The sequence below is a fragment of the Cherax quadricarinatus genome, chromosome 7 (assembly GCF_038502225.1).
Source record: "Cherax quadricarinatus isolate ZL_2023a chromosome 7, ASM3850222v1, whole genome shotgun sequence".
NCBI classification, from domain to species: domain Eukaryota; kingdom Metazoa; phylum Arthropoda; class Malacostraca; order Decapoda; family Parastacidae; genus Cherax; species Cherax quadricarinatus.
The window spans coordinates 885,848-907,602 of NC_091298.1; the positions used below are offsets into that span (position 1 = coordinate 885,848).

The window sequence follows — 21,755 nt, forward strand, 5'->3', positions numbered from 1 at the left end:
ATGGGTGATTTCTTGTGCTCAGTTGACAGAATGGAAGGCATACTTGTGAAACAGCTAAGAATTTGGTTGACAGGAACAATGAAATTGGCCTAAAAGCAGTGCTGTATGACCTTCATGGGTTTAGTACTTAGTTATGATTATAATAATAATAATAATAATAATTGGTCTAAAATAGGATTCAGTGGGCAAAATTGCTGATATTTAAACATCACCGAGACTGCAAACTTTGCAAAAGCATAATTTTGTAAGTTTTCCATCAAATTTCATACTTTTAGTATCATTACCCTTGGGAAAAGTCTCTATTGTTAAATTATTTAGTTATCACATCTAAACTTGTAACTTAAATAAGACTTACTAGCAACACTTATGTAGTCCTGTCCTCGCCCAGACACATTAGATTCTTGACCATACCAAAACAGAAGACCTTCAGATTTGTGTGTGGTGAAATCAAGAGAAAGTTTCTGGGATGCCCCACCTTCTTGAGACAGCAATGACTGATTAAACTCGACCCAGGAATCTCCCGAGAAGGAAGCTGAACCTTCAACGTCAACAACTAATTTGAAATAAAATATAAATACATCAATTAGGTGTAATGTAGTTACTAAATAAACATTATCAATTTTGGGAAATGTCATTAATATCAGCAAATACTACACCAATACTTAAACCTGCACTGATTCTTGAAATGCACTCTAAAGTTATAAATCTGAGATTTTCAATGTGAATTTGCTCATATGTGATGACCCTATTTCTACCAGAAATTTCTTATAAGCAGTAAAACCTACTCTTGAATGAACCCATTTTTCAGCCAGAAACCCATCTAACCCAAAGCACGGGACATCTCTATAAGTTTTTGTTTACAATTACTAAAATGAAAATTCTGAAGCTGTACTTTTTAAAATAATTAGGATTCGAATGTTTATAAAGATGTAAATGATATAATTTTTATTCAGTTGTAGAGACTGCAGAGAAGGGAAAAGTAGTGAGAAAATGCAAAATAAAGAGTAAATGAGAGAATTGATGAGTCTATTAGCAAATTATGCTCAGAGAAAGAGGAGGGGTTGTTGAGGTGGTTTGGACATGTAGATAGAATGGAACAAAACAGAATGACTTTGAGAGTGTATATATCTGTAGTGGAGGGAAGGTGGGGTAGGGGTCGGCCTAGGAAGGGATGGATGGAGGGGGTATAGGAGGCTTTGTGTGTGAGGGGCTTGGACTTCCAGCAAGCGTGTGTGAGCATATTTGATAGGAGTGAATGGGGACAAATGGTTTTTAATACCTGACATGCTGTTGGAGTGTGAGCAAAGTAACATTTATGAAGGGATTCAGGGAAGCCGGCAGGCCAGACTTGAGTCCTGGAGATGGGAAGTACAGTGTCTACACTCTGAAGGAGGGGTGTTAATGTTGCAGTTTAAAAACTGTAGTGTAAACACCCCTCTGGCAAGACAGTGATGGAGTGAATGATGAAAGTTTTTCTTTTTTGGGCCGCCCTGCCTTGGTGGGAATCGGCCGATGTGTTTAAAAAAAAAAAACAGTTTCAGAGACAGATAAATAGATGAAAAAGTATGGGAAGGTAGTTATTAAAAAAAATATTTTGTAGTTACTGAACAAGGATGATGAAAAGTAGACAGTGAATTCATGTAAATGACAGAAAGGAATATGATTTCTTAGGCAAGAGCAGAGCCTGAAGTGAGGATGATTATGAGGGGGAAGAACTAAACCCAGAAAAGTTACTTTATGCCTGGATAATGTGAGGCAATTAGGTTTGATCTGAGGAAGGGAAAGGTAGCTCAAATTCCTTGGATCAAGATACTTTTTTTTTTTTTTTTTTTTTTTGAAGGAGGTAAGTATGAAGGAAATGAGACAGTGTACAGGTTATAAGGGAGTAAAATAGTAAAGATGAATAGGATTACAATTAATACACTGGTATGTATTAAAGGGAAGCTTATCAAAGGATTGACTAAACTGTACAGTTCTCTTGTGTAAGGTGAAAATGTGTATGAATACATGGCAAAGTGTATGGTGCAATTATTATTGAAAAAATTAGAGGAAAGACAATGTAAGATTTGAATGAAAACAAAAAAGTGGATTAGTGAAAAAAGGATGCTTAAGGATCAAGTATTTACATGGAAAGAGTATCTGTGGATCAAGTATTTACATTAAGTGAGAAATACTGTAATTAGAGTAAGGAGCTGTTTCTTGCATTTAGAAATTTTGGAAAGGTATGGTAGGATGGATAGGGGAGTGATCTGGTAGATGTTACAAATATATAGAATAGGTAATACATTGTTTAAATCAGTGAAGAATATTTATATGGACTGAAATTCAGGTTAGGGTATGTAGGAGAGAAGCATATTTTACAGTAAAAGTGGGCATTAGATAGGGATTTGTAATGTCACAATGGTGGTTTAGTGTATTTATTTATTTATTTATATGATGTTGTAAAAGTTAATGCTAGAACTCAAATGAAGTGTATGCTAAAATATATATATTATGCATATCTTCCTAAAAATCCATGCTGAACATAACAGCCAAGTTCTGGGGCATACTTTACTGTATTCACAAATGATTAATGCAAGTTAACAAAGTTTCATAGAATGTATTATACACCCTCAACACAATAAATCTATAAATATTCCATCTTCATATTTTTTGAGTTGAACTTAATATTTTTATCTATTTACATTCAAAATGTTCCTGTGAAAACTTTTCTAAATACAGTGGACCCCCGGTAAATATGTTCAGGTGCCAGTACTGACCGAATTTGTTCCCATAAGGAATATTGTGAAGTAGATTAGTCCATTTCAGACCCCCAAACATACACGTACAAACGCACTTACATAATTGGTCGCACTGGAAGGTGATCGTTAAGCGGGGGTCCACTGTATAAGTACAGTATGTAATACAGTAGAACTCCCGTATCCATGGGTTCGGTTTCCATGGTTTCAGTTATCCACAATTTACTGTGCTCAAAAATAACACTTAATATTGCTTAATAATGGCCCCAAAGCACAAAAGTAGACATGATGACACTGTGAAGTGCTTCCCATTAGTGAAAAAGTGCTAATTCTCGATTTAGTGTGTGTAATTTATCTATTAAACTTTATCATAGGTATGTATGTAAGTAAAAAATGACATATATAGGGTTCGCTACTATTCACGGTTTCGGGTACCCATGGTAGGTCTTGGAACATATCCCTCTACAGATACAGGAGACTACTGTACATCTTTCTTTCAACACATCGGCTGTATCCCACCGAGGCAGGGTGGCCTAAAAGGAAAAACGAAAGTTTCTCCTTTTACATTTAGTAATATATACAGGAGAAGGGGCTACTAGCCCCTTGCTCCCGGCATTTTAGTTGCCTCTTACAACACGCATGGTGTACGGAGGAAGAATTCTGTTCCACTTCCCCATGGTGATAAGAGGAAATAAACAAGAACAAGAACTAGAAAGAAAATAGAAGAAAACCCAGAGGGGTATGTATATATACGCTTGTACATGTATGTGTAGTGAGACTTAAGTGTAAGTAGAAGTAGCAAGACGTACCTGAAATCTTGCATGTTCATGAGACGGAAGAAAGGACACCAGCAATCCTACCATCATGTAAAAACAATTACAGGCTTTCGTTTTACACTCACTTGGCAGGACGGTAGTGCCTCCCTGGGCGGTTGCTGTCTACCAACCTACTACTTAGGACTACTGTACATATCTACATCATATTACAAGTACTTACTCTTGTGAAGAATACATTTTAATGTTACTATTACTGTATATGCAATAGAAAAATGATAAAATTTACATACTGCGTTCACAGTGACGTCCAGCAAAGCCCAATGGACAATAGCAAGAATAATGATCACCAGAACCGATGCAGGAGCCTCCATTTTGACATGGATAAGCAAGGCTACACACTCCAGGTTCAATTTCACAGTCTTGACCACTGTTGGATGCAGTAAAGTTAGTCAAGATTTATGTTAATACAAAATATTGAATTACAACCCTAGCCTTTACTTTTCAATACATATATGGATTTCAAACACCCCTCCTTCCCCATATAAATGGGTATTGATAATGATATAGTATATGAATATCATTATGCTTTGTTAATATACAGTCTAAGGTGAAAAGCCCCAAGTTTTAATTTAAATTCTGAACATGTTCTCTGATTTATTTAACAATTTATAAAGAGTCAAACTGGCTTACCTATAGCCTTCCTGGCATTTACATATAAATCCTCGAGATGTTGAAGAATTATCGACACACTCTCCACGATTCCTACATGGGTTTAGGCTACACGGAGATGATGATCCTCCACACTGACCAACATTTGCTGAATCAACAAATGCTTCTGCCATTCGTATTTCCTGGTCCATTAACTTGATCTGAAACAAAATGTTTAAAATGTTCATTAGTCAGACAATGACATACATCGAGTAGTACAAATACAAATGCCTTTTGAAGTTTTTTCTTCAGTTTTTAAATCTTACAGGTTTAGCACTTCCCCCTTGATTATAATAATAATCTTCAGTTTTTAGCATTACTCTTATTTACAGTGTACCTTCAAATCTGCCACCTGCCAATATTTTTGACCTCAACTCATCTCTGGGTTTTCTATGATCTCTTCAAATCTTTGAAAAATCTATGGCCAGGAGGGTCCACACAGTGCATCATGATTAACCCTTAAACGGTCCAAACAGAGCGACGTTCAAATTCGTAGTGCTACAAAAGTAGATCTACTTTTTTTACATATTTTCAAATATAACAAAAAAAAATGTAGATAAAAGTTTTTTAACACGTTTTCAAATGTAAAACAAAAAAGAATATCTACATTTTTTTACATACTTTCAGATGTTGAAAAAACGTATATATACGTTTGGACCGTTTACGGGTTAACTACACAGGTGATAACTGTGTGTCCGACATACTAGTATGCCTAATTAGTGTATCCCAACTCCTTACACCAGTTCTATTCACAGATGACACTACATATGTCTACTCCCATTCAGACCCAGCTGTGCTTGAAAACACTGTAAACAATGAACTGCTAAAGATATACGTACTCTTGGGCGATGACCAACAAACTCTCACTTAACATAGAAAAAATTACTTCATGCTGTTTGGCAACAGAGCCTCAAATATTCAACTAAACATACTGTTAAATGGTTCCCCTATATCAAGACACAGAGGGCAATTTTCTAGGTCTTCTCCTTGACTGTAATCTTAAATTTCAGTCCCAATCCCATCACATAGCCAAGAAAATTCCCAAATCAGTAGGAATCCTTTCCAAGATATGCTACTATGTACCACAAACGACTCTCCTTACCTTGTACCACTCTCTAATATATCCTTACCTCACTTATGGTATCTGTGCCTGGGGCTCAACCACAGCCAACCACCTTAGACCCTTAATAATCCAACAAAAAGCTGCTGTGCGGGTGATAACCAGCTCTTATGCTAGACAGCACACACCACCACTTTTCAAAAGACTCAACTTGTTTAATATACAAGACATACACTCTTATTATTGTGCCTATTACATATACATAACTTTAAACTCCACTGTAAACATTCTCCTAAAACTACTCCTTAACAGTTACAACAGAATGCACAGTCACAATACAAGGCATAAGGCCCTTTTCAACATTCCTCGAGTAAAACTCACTATGCAAGAATGCTATGCACATAAAAGGCCCAAAGATCTGGAACTCGCTACCAGAACAAGTTAAGGATCCCCAGACAACTTATAAATTTAGGACTCTGCTAAAAATTCATCTTATCTCACAATATTAACCAAATCAACCAAACATTTACTGGCTAATTTTATCATGTGATCTCCTGGCTTTTAATTCTGCCATTCCATAAAATATTACCACCTGTACCATTCCTTGTAAATTAGATTTTGTACTAAGTATACATAAGATTCATTAAGTTCAAATAAGATTATAAAACAGCTAACCACTATTCTATGTTTAATTTTAAGTAATAATTACTATGTACTATTATCTTATCTAGTTTTAATTAGTTACTATGTATTAGGATTAGTTTGCCCGAAATGCCTCGGCATGATAGTGGCTATCTTTGTACTAAGCAAACCAAAATTGTAATTACACGTTGTAACCATTACAAAGAAATAAACATTATTATTATTATTTTTTTTTTTTTTTCAACAAGTTGGCCGTCTCCCACCGAGGCAGGGTGACCCAAAAAAGAAAGAAAATCCCCAAAAAGAAAATACTTTCGTCATCATTCAACACTTTCACCACACTCACACATTATCACTGCTTTTGCAGAGGTGCTCAGAATACAACAGCTTAGAAGCATATACGTATAAAGTTACACAACATATCCCTCCAAACTGCCAATATCATTATTATTATTATTATTATTATTAAGTAAATGAAATCAAAAGCTGTTGTTACACCACCAGCTTTCCTACTAGCAAACAGGGTGTGCAAGTGGTATGAAGATGACTTATTCATTCCAAAGTTGTTACAATTTCATGATACAATGGAATTCAGCCATAAAGCACACTGTCGATTTTACCTAGGAAAATCCAATAAAGTCAAAGTAACTTATTTCCATGTTTTCAGGAGTATTACACATTGAAGCAACTAATATTGTAAATATTCCTTGTTAGAAGACCAAAGTAATAAAAATATATTTTTGAAATTAAATTGTCTTGGTTTACCTTTGAAACACATCCTGTGAATCCGTTTGTAACTTCTACTTCTGGTGATACTGCGATACGAGAACGGTCCACACCTCCAATAAACAGTGGGGTTACCAGATTAAGTCCACGGTGTGCTCCTGGGGATTCACCATTCATTACTGGACCATCATTGATCATCAGGGAACCAAAGCGATCTGTTCGATTTGCACGGACCTGTGACATAACAGAATGTTATGATGAATCATCAGTTGCAACTAATGACCTATGACTTACTGACTTACTGCTGAACTAATGTACTCCTGACAAAAGGTAATTAAAGTAGAACCCTGCTAAACATGAATCCAACAACAGACGATAGAAAAGCTGCAACAACAAACTGATTTCACAGTAGTGAACACACACATACCATTAAGTGTTAAAAAAATCAGCATGGAATCAAGTGACACGCAGACTTATGCCTAGTTGCTATCTGGAAATATTGCATGTCTTACTGTGTTCATTAAATGATTTTGGATATATTTATCACCACTTTTGTCTCTGGATATTAACTGTAGCATCCAACAGGAAAATTAGCAATCCTGGATGTGCAAAGAAGGTAAATGAGAAACTGATGTTTTTTAAATGAGGTTTTAGATATGCTGGGAGTCATTACCATAATTTCAAAGTAATTACACATTCCCATGTCTTCAGCAGTCATGTACCTATCCCAGCTATATTTCTACAATTGTTGTAGAGGATGATGATTGATAATAAAGTGTGAAAGTTATTTTAACAAGAAAGTTGTGTAGCATACATATGATCTCACACCATTTCAGATGTAAAATGGGCAAGTCTGCATTTGAACTATACTTTGAAAGCCATCGCATATAAGTACTCTATGAGAATCTTCTTTCTGCATGTTCTTCTACACATTATACACCATATACAACACTGTCACTAGAAAATGTGTGTATTAAACATTAAAAAACTTTAAACTGACAATTTAAATTAGACTACTGTCCACTAGACATAAATGATAACCTATGGCATTAAATCCATTCTTTTCCAACATTTTTGCATCACCTTTACATTTTTTTCCTAAATATTTAAATAGCTTGTGACCAAATAAAAAAAAAAAAAAACTCATGCTTTGTGTACAATATTTTAGAGTTTAATAAAAATTTTCCCTGATTATTTAATTTTTAGTATAATATGTATACTGAATGAATAAGCATCTAAAGTATAAACTAGTATGATGAAGCATTCTGAACTCAGCCTTTGCCACATTTATTCCATAAAATATTCAGTAACAAAAACTCACCTCAACCCATTCGCCTTGTTGAAGAGCATCACTCTGGATTGTGGCAGTTCCGCTGCCAGTGTTGAAACGGAACTCCAGACGTTTATTTCGGATTGCTAACGATGCAAAATCTCCTTCACCACTTTCTTTTTGCGCACAATACATTAATACGCCATCATGTAAATTCTATAAAAATGGTAAAAAATTAATGATTATGTAGATAACAGCAGAGTTATGGTTAAAGAGTATAATTTAGTATTTTAATGTAGTTTTGTAAAATATGAGCTGTGGTAAACTGCCAAGGTATAGCTACCTGGTTCAACTTGAAACATAAAGAAATGCCTTCTGAATGCAACATACAGGGTTATAAAATATTTTACACTGATAGGGTCAGCAGGAAGGGTGGTGGAGTGGTGATGTATGTCAGTGATAATTTAAATTGTTGTGTTAGATAAGATATAATATTAGAAACATCAGACACAGAATCTGTTTGGCTACAGTTTCTCGAAGGTCATGAAAAATTAATTTTGGGTGTGATTTATAGGCCCCCAAACCTTGATAGGGAGTGCTGTAGGTTGCTATGGGACGAAATTCATAAGGCATCTAGATATGTGAATGTTGTGTTAATGGGGGATTTTAACTTTAGACAGGGGATTTTAACTTTAGACAGGGGATTTTAACTTTAGACAAACTAATTGGAACAATGTGACAGGAAATCTTGAGTCTAATGACTTTCTTGATACGGTTCAGGATTGCTTTTTAAAAAAGTTTGTGACAGGACCAACTGGAGGAAACAACCTACTTGACTTGGTTCTTGCCAACAAAAAATCACTAGTTAATAATCTTGAGGTTATTAATTAATGAGCTTGGGAAAGCAATCACAAATCGCTTAGTTTCAATATATCATGGAATTACCCTGATAACTGCAATCAAGTTCTTGTCCCAGATTTCCGCTTGGCTAACTTTATGGGACCGAGAAATTACCTGGGTGGGCTAAATTGGGATGACCTGACTATGGGTCAGGTAGATAATGTTGGGTGCCAATATAACGTGTTTCAGAGCAGAGTGCTAGCTACGCAGACAACTTTTGTTCTGAGTAGGGAAATTAGATCTAACAAAAATAATCCTAAATGGTTAAACAATAGATTAAAATATCTCACTGGTCAAAAGAGAGGCACATATAAGCGTATCAAAAGAGGGGAAGAGCAGTTAAGAAATCAATATATTCAATTAAGAGAGAAATAAACAAAGAATATGAAAAGCAAAAAGGAATTATGAGGCTAAAGTTGCAAGGAATTTGAAGACTAACCCAAAAGGGTTCTTTCAGGTATACAGAAGTAAGATTAGGGACAAGATAGGCCCACTTAAGAGTAACTCAGGTCAGATCACTAACAGTGATAAGGATATGTGTGAACTTCCCAACACTTACTTCCTCTCAGATTTTTCTCAGGAAGATACTAGCGAAATTCCAGAAAAAATAAATTATGTAGAACAGGACGATAATAAACTATGCATGATTGAGGTAACTAGTGACATGGTCCTCAGACAAATAGAGAAATTAAAACCTAACAAATCCCCAGGCCCTGATGAACTGTTTGCAAGAGTTTTAAAGGAATGTAAAGGGGAACTAAGCATACCTTTGGCTAATCTTTTCAATATATCACTACAAACTGGCATGTGCCAAACAAGTGGAAAATGGCTAATGTAATACCGATTTACGATGTTTACAAAACTGGCGTTCGCCTGGTTTGTTTATATAACTCCGCGAGTGTCCTCTCTCATGTACTTATTTTCTCTCTCTCGTTTACTCATTTTATCTCATTTACTCACTTCTGACCCTACATTAAGTCTACAAATATTTTAAGGTAAGTAATGAGTGAACTGTATATGCACTTTATCGGTCTGGGGCGCTTAAATGTCATAGAATATTATGTGTGGGTGGGCTGGCCTGGTATGGTAGCCTGGCTGGCTACCATACATACCACACTTGATTTCTTACGATATATACTACTCATCTCACCCTAGATTAAGACTACAAATATTTTAAGGTAAGTAATGAGTGTACTATATGTGTATTTTACTTTTTTATTGTTTTTTTTAATGCCTAGTTCTATTGCTAACTTAGTATATGTTAGTGTAAACTTGTTATCTAGTATTTATATGCATTTATGTTGTTAGGTAAGACACATATGCAACAGTTAGGTATATTTATTTCAAAACGTTTCGCCTACACAGTAGGCTTCTTCAGTCGAGTACAGAAAAGTTATTAGAAGCAGAAGATACTTGAAGACGATGTAATCAGTCCATCACCCATGAAGTTTTGAGGTGGTCAGTCCCTCAGTCTGGAGAAGAGTATTGCTCCATAGTCTGAAACAATATGGAGTTGAAGTGACAGGATGGAGCCTTATATAATGCCAGGAGGTGAGATGTAGGCCACTAGTAGAGGTAAGAATGTAGTCGTTGGGAGGTCAGGTCCCTCTCAAATCCAGCCATTCTCACTAGTAGAAGTTGTCCAGAAGTTGGTACAGACCTGAAATCAACTTGGACAACTTCTACTAGTGAGAATGGCTGGATTTGAGAGGGACCTGACCTCCCAACGACTACATTCTTACCTCTACTAGTGGCCTACATCTCACCTCCTGGCATTATATAAGGCTCCATCCTGTCACTTCAACTCCATATTGTTTCAGACTATGGAGCAATACTCTTCTCCAGACTGAGGGACTGACCACCTCAAAACTTCATGGGTGATGGACTGATTACATCGTCTTCAAGTATCTTCTGCTTCTATCAACTTTTCTGTACTCGACTGAAGAAGCCTACTGTGTAGGTGAAATGTTTCGAAATAGATACCTAACTGTTGCATATGTGTCTTACCTAACAACCTGTCGGTATTTTATACCATTTTAATGTTCATGTGCATTTATAAGTGGAAAAAAAGATGTTCACTTTACGGCGATTTCCGCTTTACGACGGTAGCCTAGAACCTTACCTGCCATATAAGTGGGGCACTACTGTATATCCTTGGTTAGGCCTCATTTAGATTATGCTGCACAGTTCTGGTCACGGTATTACAGAATGGATATATGTAAATGCATTGGAAAACGTACTGAGGAGGATGAAAAAGTTGATCCCATGTATCAGAAATCTTCCCTGTGAGGATAGACTGAGGGCCCTGAATTTCCACTCTTTAGAAAGGCGTAGAATTAGGAAGGATATGACTGAGGTGTATAAATGGAAAACAGGAATTAATAAAGGGGATGTAAATAGTGTGCTAAAAATACCTAGCCTAGACGGGACATTCAGGAATGGATTTAATTTGGAAAAATTCAGAATCAGGAAGGATATAGGAAAGCGCTGGTTTGGTAATATAGTTCTGGATGAATGGAACAAACTCCTGAGTACCGTCATAGAAGCTAAGACGTTGTGTAGTTTTAAAAACAGGTTAGGTAAATACATGAGTGGGTGTGAGTTGGACCTGACCAGCTTGCGCTACTAGGTCAGTTGCCATGCTCCTTCCTTAGTGAATGGGACCTGACCTGACTACCTTAAGGCATTGGCTTAAGCCGATGGGTGAATTGGACCTATCTCGCATGGGCCAGTAGGCCTGCTGCAGTGTTCCTTCTTTCTTATGTTCTTATGCAGATGATTTGAAACGTAGAAATTAAGAGACAATACAGAGTAACCAAGGGTATAACTCAAGAGGGATCGGGGGTTGCTGAGGTGGTTTGGACATTTAGATTGGTAGGAGAGATATAGAATGATGAAGAGGGTGTACAAATCTGGTATGCAAGGCAGAGGGGAAAGGGGTCATCCTAGGAATGGTTAGAAGGAGGGGGTGAGGGAAACTGTAGTTGTGTGTGTTTAATAAAAATAATATGCATGCATGCACATCACATACACTCTCTCTCTCTCTCTCAGTATTTATACCTCATAGGAAAAATACTATACCTCAGGCTTGAAGTTCAAATCGACTGAGAAGCGCCTCAGTGCTCTTGGTGTTGGGTATGCAATGTATGCTTCATTTTCAAAGGCTGGCTCATAGATTGTGATATCCTGTTCACAGCGTTGTCCAACCTTGCCAAATGGACAGTAACATTCAAATCCTCCAGGTTTGTTTACACAACGACCAGTGCCACACACACCTATGTAATAAATTAAAATATATGTATATAATGTTTACAATATACAGATGTATGTGTGTGCATTTATGTATATGTATGTACTCACCTAATTGTGGTTGCAGGGGTTGAGACTCAGCTCCTGGCCCTGCCTCTTCACTGATTGCTACTAGGTCCTCTCTCTCTCTCTCTGCTTCCAGAGTTTTGTCATACCTCGTCTTAAAGCTATGTATGGTTCCTGCCTCCACTACATTACTTGCTAGGCTATTCCACTTCCTGACTACTCTATGACTGAAGAAATACTTCCTAACAGCCCTCTGACTCGTCTGAGTCTTCAGCTTCCAATTGTGACCCCTTGTTTCTGTGTCCCCTCTCTGGAACAACCTGTCTCTGTCTACCTTATCTATTCCACGCAGTATTTGGTATGCCATTATCATGTCTCCCCTGACCCTCCTGTCCTCCAATGTCGTCAGTCCGATTTCCCTCAACCTTTCTTTGTAGGACATACCCCTGAGATCCAGAACTAGCCTTGTTGAAAACCTTTGCACTTTCTCTAATTTCTTGACGTGTTTGACCAGGTGTGGGTTCCAAACTGGTGCTGCATACTCCAGTATGGGCCTGATGTACACAGTGTACAGTGTCTTGAACGATTCCTTACTAAGGTATCGGAATGCTATTCTCAGGTTTGCCAGGCGCCTGTATGCTGCAACAGTTATCTGGTTGATGTGTGCCTCCGGAAACATGCTCGGTGTTATGGTCACCCCAAGATCTTTCTCCTTCAGTGAGGTTTGCAGTCCTTGGCCACCTAGTCTATACTCTGTCTGCGGTCTTCTTTGCCCTTCTCCGATCTTCATGACTTTGCATTTGGCAGGGTTGAACTCAAGAAGCCAGTTGCTGGACCACGTGTCCAGCCTGTCCAGGTCTCTTTGAAGTCTTGCCTGATCCTCATCCGATTTAATTCTCATTAACTTCACATTATCTGCAAACAGGGACACCTCTGAGTCTATCCCTTCCATCATGTCATTCACATATACCAGAAGTAGCACTGGTCCTAGGACCGACCCCTGTGGAACCCTGCTCATCACAGGTACCCACTGTGATACCTCATCCTGTACCATGACTCGTTGTTGCCTCCCTATCAGATATTCTCTGAACCATTGCAGTGCCCTTCCTGTTATACGCGGCTGATCCTCTAGTTTCTGCACTAGTCACTTGTGAGGAACTGTGTCGAAGGCCTTCTTGCAGTCCAAGAAAATGCAATCAACCCACCCATCTCTCTCGTGTTGTACTTCTATAACTTTGTCATAGAACTCCAGAAGGTTGTGATGCAGGATTCACCTTCCATGAATCCGTGCTGGTTGTCGTTTATAATCTTGTTCCGTTCCAGGTGCTCCACTACTCTCCTCCTGATAATCTTCTCCATGACTTTGCATACTATACACATCAGTGACACTGGTCTGTAATTTAGTGCCTCTTTTCTGTCCCCTTTTTTAAAAATGGGAACTACATTTGCGGTCTTCCATACCTCAGGTAGTTGCCCAGTTTTAAGGGATGTGTTGAAGAGTGTGGTTAATGGCACACGCAGTATATCTGCTCCCTCCCTGAGGACCCACAGGGAGATGTTGTCCGGTCCCATTGCCTTTGAGGTATCAAGGTCACTTAGCAGCTTCTTCACCTCCTCCTCAGTTGTGTGCATATCATCCAGCACTTGTTGGTCTATTCCCTGTTGGTGTCCCCCTCTGTCCTGTCTTCCCAGAGTCCTTCCTGTCTCCACTGTGAATACTTCCTTAAATCTCATGTTGAGCTCCTCTCATACCTCTTGATCGTTTCTTGTGAGTTCCCCCACCTTCTTTCCTCAGCCTGATCACCTGGTCCTTGACTGTCGTCTTTCTCCTAATATGGCTAAACAGCAGTTTTGGGTCAGACTTGGCTTTCGATGCTATGTCATTTTCGTACTGTCGCTGGGCCTCCCTCTTTATCTGTGCATATTCGTTTCTGGCTCTTCGACTGATCTTCTTGTTTTCCTGGGTCCTTTGCTTTCTATACCTCTTCCATTCTCTAATGCACTTAGTTTTTGCCTCCCTGCACCTTTGGGTAAACCAAGGATTCACTTTGGTCTTCCCATTGTTTCTGTTGCCCTTGGGAACAAACCTTTCCTCTGCCTCCTTGCATTTCGTTGTTACATATTCCATCATTTCATTTACTGTCTTTCCTACCATTTCTCTGTCCCACTGCACCTCCCGCAGGAAGTTCCTCATACCTGTGTAGTCCCTCCTTTTATAGTTTGGCTTTTCCCATTCGATTCCTATTACCCTCTCCACCTGTAACTCTACTATGTAATCAAAACTCAGGACTACATGGTCACTAGCTCCGAGGGGCCTCTCATATGTGATGTCATCAATGTCTGAGCTATTCAGGGTGAGCACAAGGTCCAGTCTTGCTGGTTCATCCTCCCCTCTCTCTCTGGTAGTGTCCCTGATGTGTTGATGCATGAGGTTTTCCAGTACCACATCCATCATCTTGACTCTCCATGTTTCGGGGCCCCCATGAGGCTCCTGGTTTTCCCAATCGATCTCCCTGTGGTTGAAATCACCCATAACCAGTAACTTTGCTCTGCATGATTGAGCTCTTCATGCCACCTCAGCCAGTGTGTCCACCATCGCTCTGTTGTTCTCATTATATTCTTATCTTGGCCTCCTGCAGTTCTGTGGTGGGTTATACATCACAGCAATGACTACCTTATGTTCCCCAGATTGAATTGTGCCTGCCATGTAGTCCTTTTCTCCAATCTCGTCCATGCCCTCCATTTCCTTGAAACTCCATTGGTTTTTTATGAGCAGTGCAACCCCTCCTCCCCCTCTGCTCCTTCTATCTTTCCTCAGGATCTGATATCCCGGTGGAAAGACTGCGTCTGTTACTGTCTCAGTGAGTTTCGTTTCTGTGACTGCTATGATGTCCGGGGACTTCTCATTGATTCTTTCATGGCATTCCTCATATTTATTTGCTATTCCATCTGCATTTGTGTACCACATCTTCAGCTTCTTGTCTATCACGGTGGACCTGAGAGAATATTGGGGTTGGGGGAGCAGGAGCCCTGGGGGTAGGGCTATGGGGATTTGTGGTATGGGTGGGATTTGTGATGGGGGGGTGAGGGCAGAGTGCCCATAGGGAGCTGCTGTGGCAGTGGGGTTTGTGATGTGGGGGGTGGGGGCAGAGGGAACAGTGTGTGGGTGTTGGTTGAGATTGTTCAGCTGTGTTGGGGTTGTCACAGTGTGGGTGGGGTTTGTGGTGGGGGGTTAGGAGCAGAGGGAACAGTGTGTGGGTTTTGGTTGAGGTTATTCAGTTACTTAGGGGTTGTTTTGGTTGGAGTCCTTCTGTGGGTGTCTCTGTAGGGTGTGTTTGTCCCTCCACCCGAGTCTGGGTTCTGCTCGTCTTCATTGATGCCTCCCGTTCCTCCTTTCGTCTTTGTACCCTCTCTCTCTCTCAGTCTTACCGTTTCCTCCTGTGTTCTGTCGCGATCGAGGTACATGCTCCGGTACTCTGAATTGTCCCTCAGTCATGCTTTCTCCTGCAGGACCCTGGTTCAAGCTGATTCTGTATGTGTATATGTGTATGTATGTATGTGTATGTATGAATGTGTGTATGTATGTGTGTGTAAATATGTATGTGAAAATATGTGTGTGTGTACTCACCTAGTTGTACTCACCTAGTTGAGGTTGCAGGGGTCGAGTCCGAGCTCCTGGCCCCGCCTCTTCACTGATCGCTACTAGGTCACTCTCTCTGAACCGTGAGCTTTATCATACCTCTGCTTAAAGCTATGTATGGATCCTGCCTCCACTACATCGCTTCCCAAACTATTCCACTTACTGGCTACTCTGTGGCTGAAGAAATACTTCCTAACATCCCTGTGATTCATCTGTGTCTTCAACTTCCAACTGTGTCCCCTTGTTACTGTGTCCAATCTCTGGAACATCCTGTCTTTGTCCACCTTGTCAATTCCTCTCAGTATTCTGTATGTCGTTATCATGTCCACCCTATCTCTCCTGTCCTCCAGTGTCGTCAGGTTGATTTCCCTTAACCTCTCCTCGTAGGACATACCTCTTAGATCTGGGACTAGTCTTGTTGCAAACCTTTGCACTTTCTCTAGTTTCTTTATGTGCTTGGCTAGGTGTGGGTTCCAAACTGGTGCCACATACTCCAATATGGGCCTAACGTACACGGTGTACAGGGTCCTGAACGATTCCTTATTAAGATGTCAGAATGCTGTTCTGAGGTTTGCTAGGCGCCCATATGCTGCAGCAGTTATTTGATTGATGTGTGCTTCAGGAGATGTGCCTGGTGTTATACTCACCCCAAGATCTTTTTCCTTGAGTGAGGTTTGTAGTCTCTGGCCCCCTAGACTGTATTCCGTCCGCGGTCTTCTTTGCCCTTCCCCAATCTTCATGACTTTGCACTTGGTGGGATTGAACTCCAGGAGCCAATTGCTGGACCAGGTCTGCAGCCTGTCCAGATCCCTTTGTAGTTCTGCCTGGTCTTCGATCGAGTGAATTCTTCTCATCAACTTCACGTCATCTGCAAAGAGGGACACCTCAGAGTCTATTCCTTCCGTCATGTCATTCACAAATACCAGAAACAGCACTGGTCCTAGGACTGACCCCTGTGGGACCCCGCTGGTCACAGGTGCCCTCTCTGACACCTCGCCACGTACCATGACTCGCTGCAGTCTTCCTGACAAGTATTCCCTGATCCATTGTAGTGCCTTCCCTGTTATCCCTGCTTGGTCCTCCAGTTTTTGCACCAATCTCTTGTGTGGAACTGTGTCAAACGCCTTCTTGCAGTCCAAGAATATGCAATCCACCCACCCCTCTCTCTCTTGTCTTACTGCTGTCACCATGTCATAGAACTCCAGTAGGTTTGTGACACAGGATTTCCCATCCCTGAAACCATGTTGGCTGCTGTTGATGAGATCATTCCTTTCTAGGTGTTCCACCACTCTTCTCCTGATAATCTTCTCCATGATTTTACATACTATACATGTCAATGACACTGGTCTGTAGTTTAATGCTTCATGTCTGTCTCCTTTTTTAAAGATTGGGACTACATTTGCTGTCTTCCATGCCTCAGGCAATCTCCCTGTTTCGATAGATGTATTGAATATTGTTGTTAGGGGTACACATAGCGCCTCTGCTCCCTCTCTCAATACCCATGGGGAGATGTTATCTGGTCCCATTGCCTTTGAGGTATCTAGCTCACTCAGAAGCCTCTTCACTTCTTCCTCGGTTGTGTGCACTGTGTCCAGCACATGGTGGTGTGCCCCACCTCTCCGTCTTTCTGGAGCCCCTTCTGTCTCCTCTGTGAACACTTCTTTGAATCTCTTGTTGAGTTCCTCACATACTTCACGGCCATTTCTTGTTGTCTCTCCTCCTTCCTTCCTTAGCCTGATTACCTGGTCCTTGACTGTTGTTTTCCTCCTGATGTGGCTGTACAACAGTTTCGGGTCAGATGTGGCTTTTGCTGCTATGTCATTTTCATATTGTCTTTGGGCCTCCCTTCTTATCTGTGCATATTCGTTTCTGGCTCTACGACTGCTCTCCTTATTCTCCTGGGTCCTTTGCCTTCTATATTTCTTCCATTCCCTAGCACACTTGGTTTTTGCCTCCCTCCACGTTTAGGTGTGTGTGTGTGTGTGTGCGTGTGTGTGTGTGTGTGTGTGTGTGTGTGTGTGTGTGTGTGTGTGTGTGTGTGTGTGTGTGTGTGTGTGTGTGTGTGTGTGTGTGTGTGTGTGTGTGTGTGTTGTGTGTGTGTGGTGTGTGTGTGGTGTGTGTGTGTGTGTGTGTGTACTCACCTAATTGTGGTTGCAGGGGTTGAGACTCAGCTCCTGGCCCCGCCTCTTCACTGATCGCTACTAGGTCCTCTCTCTCTCTGCTTCCTGAGCTGTATCATACCTCTTCTTAAAACTATGTATGGTTCCTGCCTCCACTACTTCACTTGCTAGGCTATTCCACTTCCTGACAACTCTATTACTGAAGAAATACTTCCTAACGTCCCTGTGACTCGTCTGAGTCTTCAGCTTCCAGTTGTGACCCCTTGTCCCTGTGTCTCCTCTCTGGAACATCCTATATCTGTCCACCTTGTCTATTCCCCGCAGTATCTTGTATGTCGTTATCATGTCTCCCCTGACCCTTCTGTCTTCCAGTGTCATCAGTCCAATTTCCCTCAACCTTTCCTCGTACGACATTTCCCTGAGCTCTGGGACTAGCCTTGTTGCAAACCTTTGTACTTTCTCTAACTTCTTGACGTGCTTGACTAGGTGTGGGTTCCAGACTGGTGCTGCATACTCCAGTATGGGCCTAACATACACAATGTACAGTGTCTTGAACGATTCCTTATTAAGGTATCGGAACGCTATTCTCAGGTTTGCCAGGCGCCCGTATGCTGCAGCAGTTATTTGGTTGATGTGTGCCTCCAGTGATGTGCTCAGTGTTATGGTCACCCCAAGGTCTTTCTCCCTGAGTGAGGTCTGTAGTCTTTGTCCACCTAGCCTATACTCTGTCTGCGGTCTTCTTTGCCCCTCCCCAATCTTCATGACTTTGCATTTGGCTGGATTGAATTCGAGAAGCCAGTTACTGGACCACATGTCCAGCCTGTCCAGGTCTCTTTGCAGTCCTGCCTCATCCTCATCCGATTTAATTCTTCTCATCAACTTCGTATCATCTGCGAACAGGGACACTTCAGAGTCTATTCCTTCCATCATGTTGTTCACATATATCAAAAATAGCACTGGTCCTAGAACTGGCCCCTGTGGGACCCCGCTCGTCACAGGCGCCCACTGTGATACCTCTTCACGTACCACGACTTGTTGCTGCCTCCCTGTCAGGTATTCCCTGATCCATTGCAGTGCCCTCCTTGTTACATGCGCCTGATCCTCCAGCTTCTGCACTAATCTCTTGTGGGGAACTGTGTCAAAGGCCTTCCTGCAGTCTAGGAAAACGCAATCTACCCACCCCTCTCTCTCGTGTCTTACTTCTGTTACCTTGTCATAAAACTCCAGGAGGTTTGTGTGTGTGTGTGTGTGTGTGTGTGTGTGTGTGTGTGTGTGTAGACAGCCTGTACTGTCAGAACACACAGCCTAGCTGTGTGTGTGTGTATGTGTGTGTGTGTATGTGTGTGTGTGTGTGTGTGTGTGTGTGTGTGTGTGTAGGTGCTGCCCTCTGTAGGCTCACCCACGTCAGTGGGAGGCTGAACCCATCGGCTCTCACTCCTAGGCCGACCGACTTGATAGACACAAGTGCCCCCCCCTCCACGGACTGGCTTGCGGTCACTCCCTCACACTGCCCGTTGTGTACTCACTCCTACCCAATTAAAGCCAAACTAGTCCACGGCCGTATCATTGCTACCTACGCTACCTTCATTGGCACTAAACCGCTGTTCAGCAGTAAGAACAGTAATAACAGTGGTGGCCGAAGATCGTCTATCATTAACTCCCCGCTACCAGAATACCAAAACAAACCCATTGTAAATGGTGACAGCGGTGCTCGCAGCAGTTGTGTTTGCCTGGAGAGAGGAAGGAAGAGGTATGAAGTCATCTTCACTTCATCACCCTACACAAGAAGCATTTGTCTCTCAACGAGTTATCCTGATGTCGTGTCTGCACGTTTGAGCATCCAGACACAGGTACAAGCAGGATCCAGCCAAAATTTGCCGAAATTCTCCGAGAATTGTAAGTGGCGTCACAGTGACCCCATGCTACAGTGACTCCATGCTACAGTATCCCATGCTGTTTCTCAAGTCACGTGTTCAGCGTCACTTGTATGTTGCTGTTGTTGTTCAGCTCAGCACAGCCGTTTCAGCAAGCCAGAGGTGAGTTTTGTGGTGATTTCTGCGTCCAGTGTGAGTTCTCTACGCATTTGTGGGTGGGGGAGGAGAGGAGAGGAAGTGGCTGTTCCTCACCTTGCCCATGCTCGCCCTACTCACACTCACCCGTCTACCATACACCACTCACCACTGCCCACTCCCTCTGCTGTGTTTTCTGCTGTTTTCCATGTGAATTCATTGCCAGAGCTGTGTATCCGAGTGCCCGAGGCCACTCAAAGCTACGTGGATCAGCATGCCACGTAGATCACGACACCACGTGGATCACGACGCCACGTGGGTGTGGGCGATGTCACGTGGATCTACCAGCCACGTGAGTTACCAGATGTCCCAAGGCCACATGCTGTGGTCTGCTGCCCGCATCACATTGACGTCACCCACGATGTCTGCTGACGTCACCTCACGATGTCTGCCTGACGTCACCTCGAGATGTCTGCTGACGTCACAGTGCTGCCCTCTGAGTCACATGTCACACCTTAGGAAATGCTACTGTTAGTCATTGTTTGCAGATGTGAGGGTGCAACAACGTTTGTAGATGAGTGGTCAACTGATGTTCAGCCCTGCGGACAACCTGTATATAGAAGATTTTAGTTCCAGTGCTGACGTCTCCAGACTCTCTCCTCGATAAAACAGCACGGGCAAACCAGTTTTCTCTTCCCCTGGATGGGAGAGCTTTTTTTTTGCCTGTTGCATTTTTATGTCCATTTTTGATTTACTAGTGAGCAAAAGCCAGTCCCTCTCTGGGGTAGCTAGTGTAAGTAATTCCTTTATACCTGCGGGCCCACCAGTATTGTCGCATAGGGACGACGCGAGGTGCGTGGCCGAGCAAATGTAGACAGCCTGTACTGTCAGAACACACAGCCTAGCCGTCTGCTCTGACTAGTTCATATTTCGCAGCATTTTAGGTGCTGCCCTCTGTAGGCTCACCCACGTCAGTGGGAGGCTGAGCCCATCGGCTCTCACTCCTAGGCCGACCGACTTGATAGACACAAGTGCCCCCCCCTCCATGAACTGGCTTGCGGTCACTCCCTCACACTGCCCGTTGTGTACTCACTCCTACCCAATTAAAGCCAAACTAGTCCACGGCCGTATCATTGCTACCTACGCTACCTTCATCGGCACTAAACTGCTGTTCAGCAGTAAGAACAGTAATAACGTGTGTGTGTGTGTGTGTGTGTGTGTGTGTGTGTGTGTGTGTGTACTCACCTATTTGTACTCACCTATTTGTGGTTGCAGGAGTCGAGTCCTAGCTCCTGGCCCCGCCTCTTCACCGGTTGCTACTAGACCCTCTCTCTCCCCGCTCCATGAGCTTTATCAAACCTCGTCTTAAAACTGTGTATGGTTCCTGCCTCCACTACGTCATTTTCTAGGCTATTCCACTGCCTTACAACTCTATGACTGAAGAAATACTTCCTACTATCTCTCTGACTCATTTGTGTCTTCAACTTCCAATTGTGGCCTCTTGTTTCTGTGTCCCCTCCCTGGAACATCCTGTCCTTGTCCACCTTGTCTATTCCACGCAGTATTTTATATGTCGTTATCATGTCTCCCCTGACCCTCCTGTCCTCCAGTGTCGTCAGGCCGATTTCCCTTAATCTTTCTTCATAGGACATTCCCCTTAGCTCTGGAACTAACCTTGTTGCAAACCTTTGTACTTTCTCTAGTTTCTTGACGTGCTTTATCAAGTGCGGGTTCCAAACAGGTGCTGCATACTCCAGTGTGTGTGTGTGTATGTGTGTGTATGTGTGTATGTGTGTGTATGTGTGTGTATGTGTGTGTATGTGTGTGTATGTGTGTGTATGTGTATGTGTG

General features: G+C 41.8%; 1 protein-coding gene across 50 annotated transcripts in view; it reads right to left on the minus strand.

The window, feature by feature from the left end:
- The window catches only part of trol (terribly reduced optic lobes), a 960,590-nt gene that overhangs the window by 17,739 nt on the left and 921,096 nt on the right, over window positions 1-21,755 (minus strand). For all 50 annotated transcript variants that reach the window (XM_070082142.1, XM_070082177.1, XM_070082160.1 and 47 more), the window contains 6 exons: window positions 11,902-12,095; window positions 7,972-8,136; window positions 6,690-6,884; window positions 4,205-4,383; window positions 3,805-3,941; window positions 356-553 (listed from right to left, as the gene is read on the minus strand). In XM_070082142.1, the coding sequence (XP_069938243.1) occupies window positions 356-553; window positions 3,805-3,941; window positions 4,205-4,383; window positions 6,690-6,884; window positions 7,972-8,136; window positions 11,902-12,095 (1,068 nt within the window). The remainder of the gene's footprint in view (window positions 1-355; window positions 554-3,804; window positions 3,942-4,204; window positions 4,384-6,689; window positions 6,885-7,971; window positions 8,137-11,901; window positions 12,096-21,755) is intronic.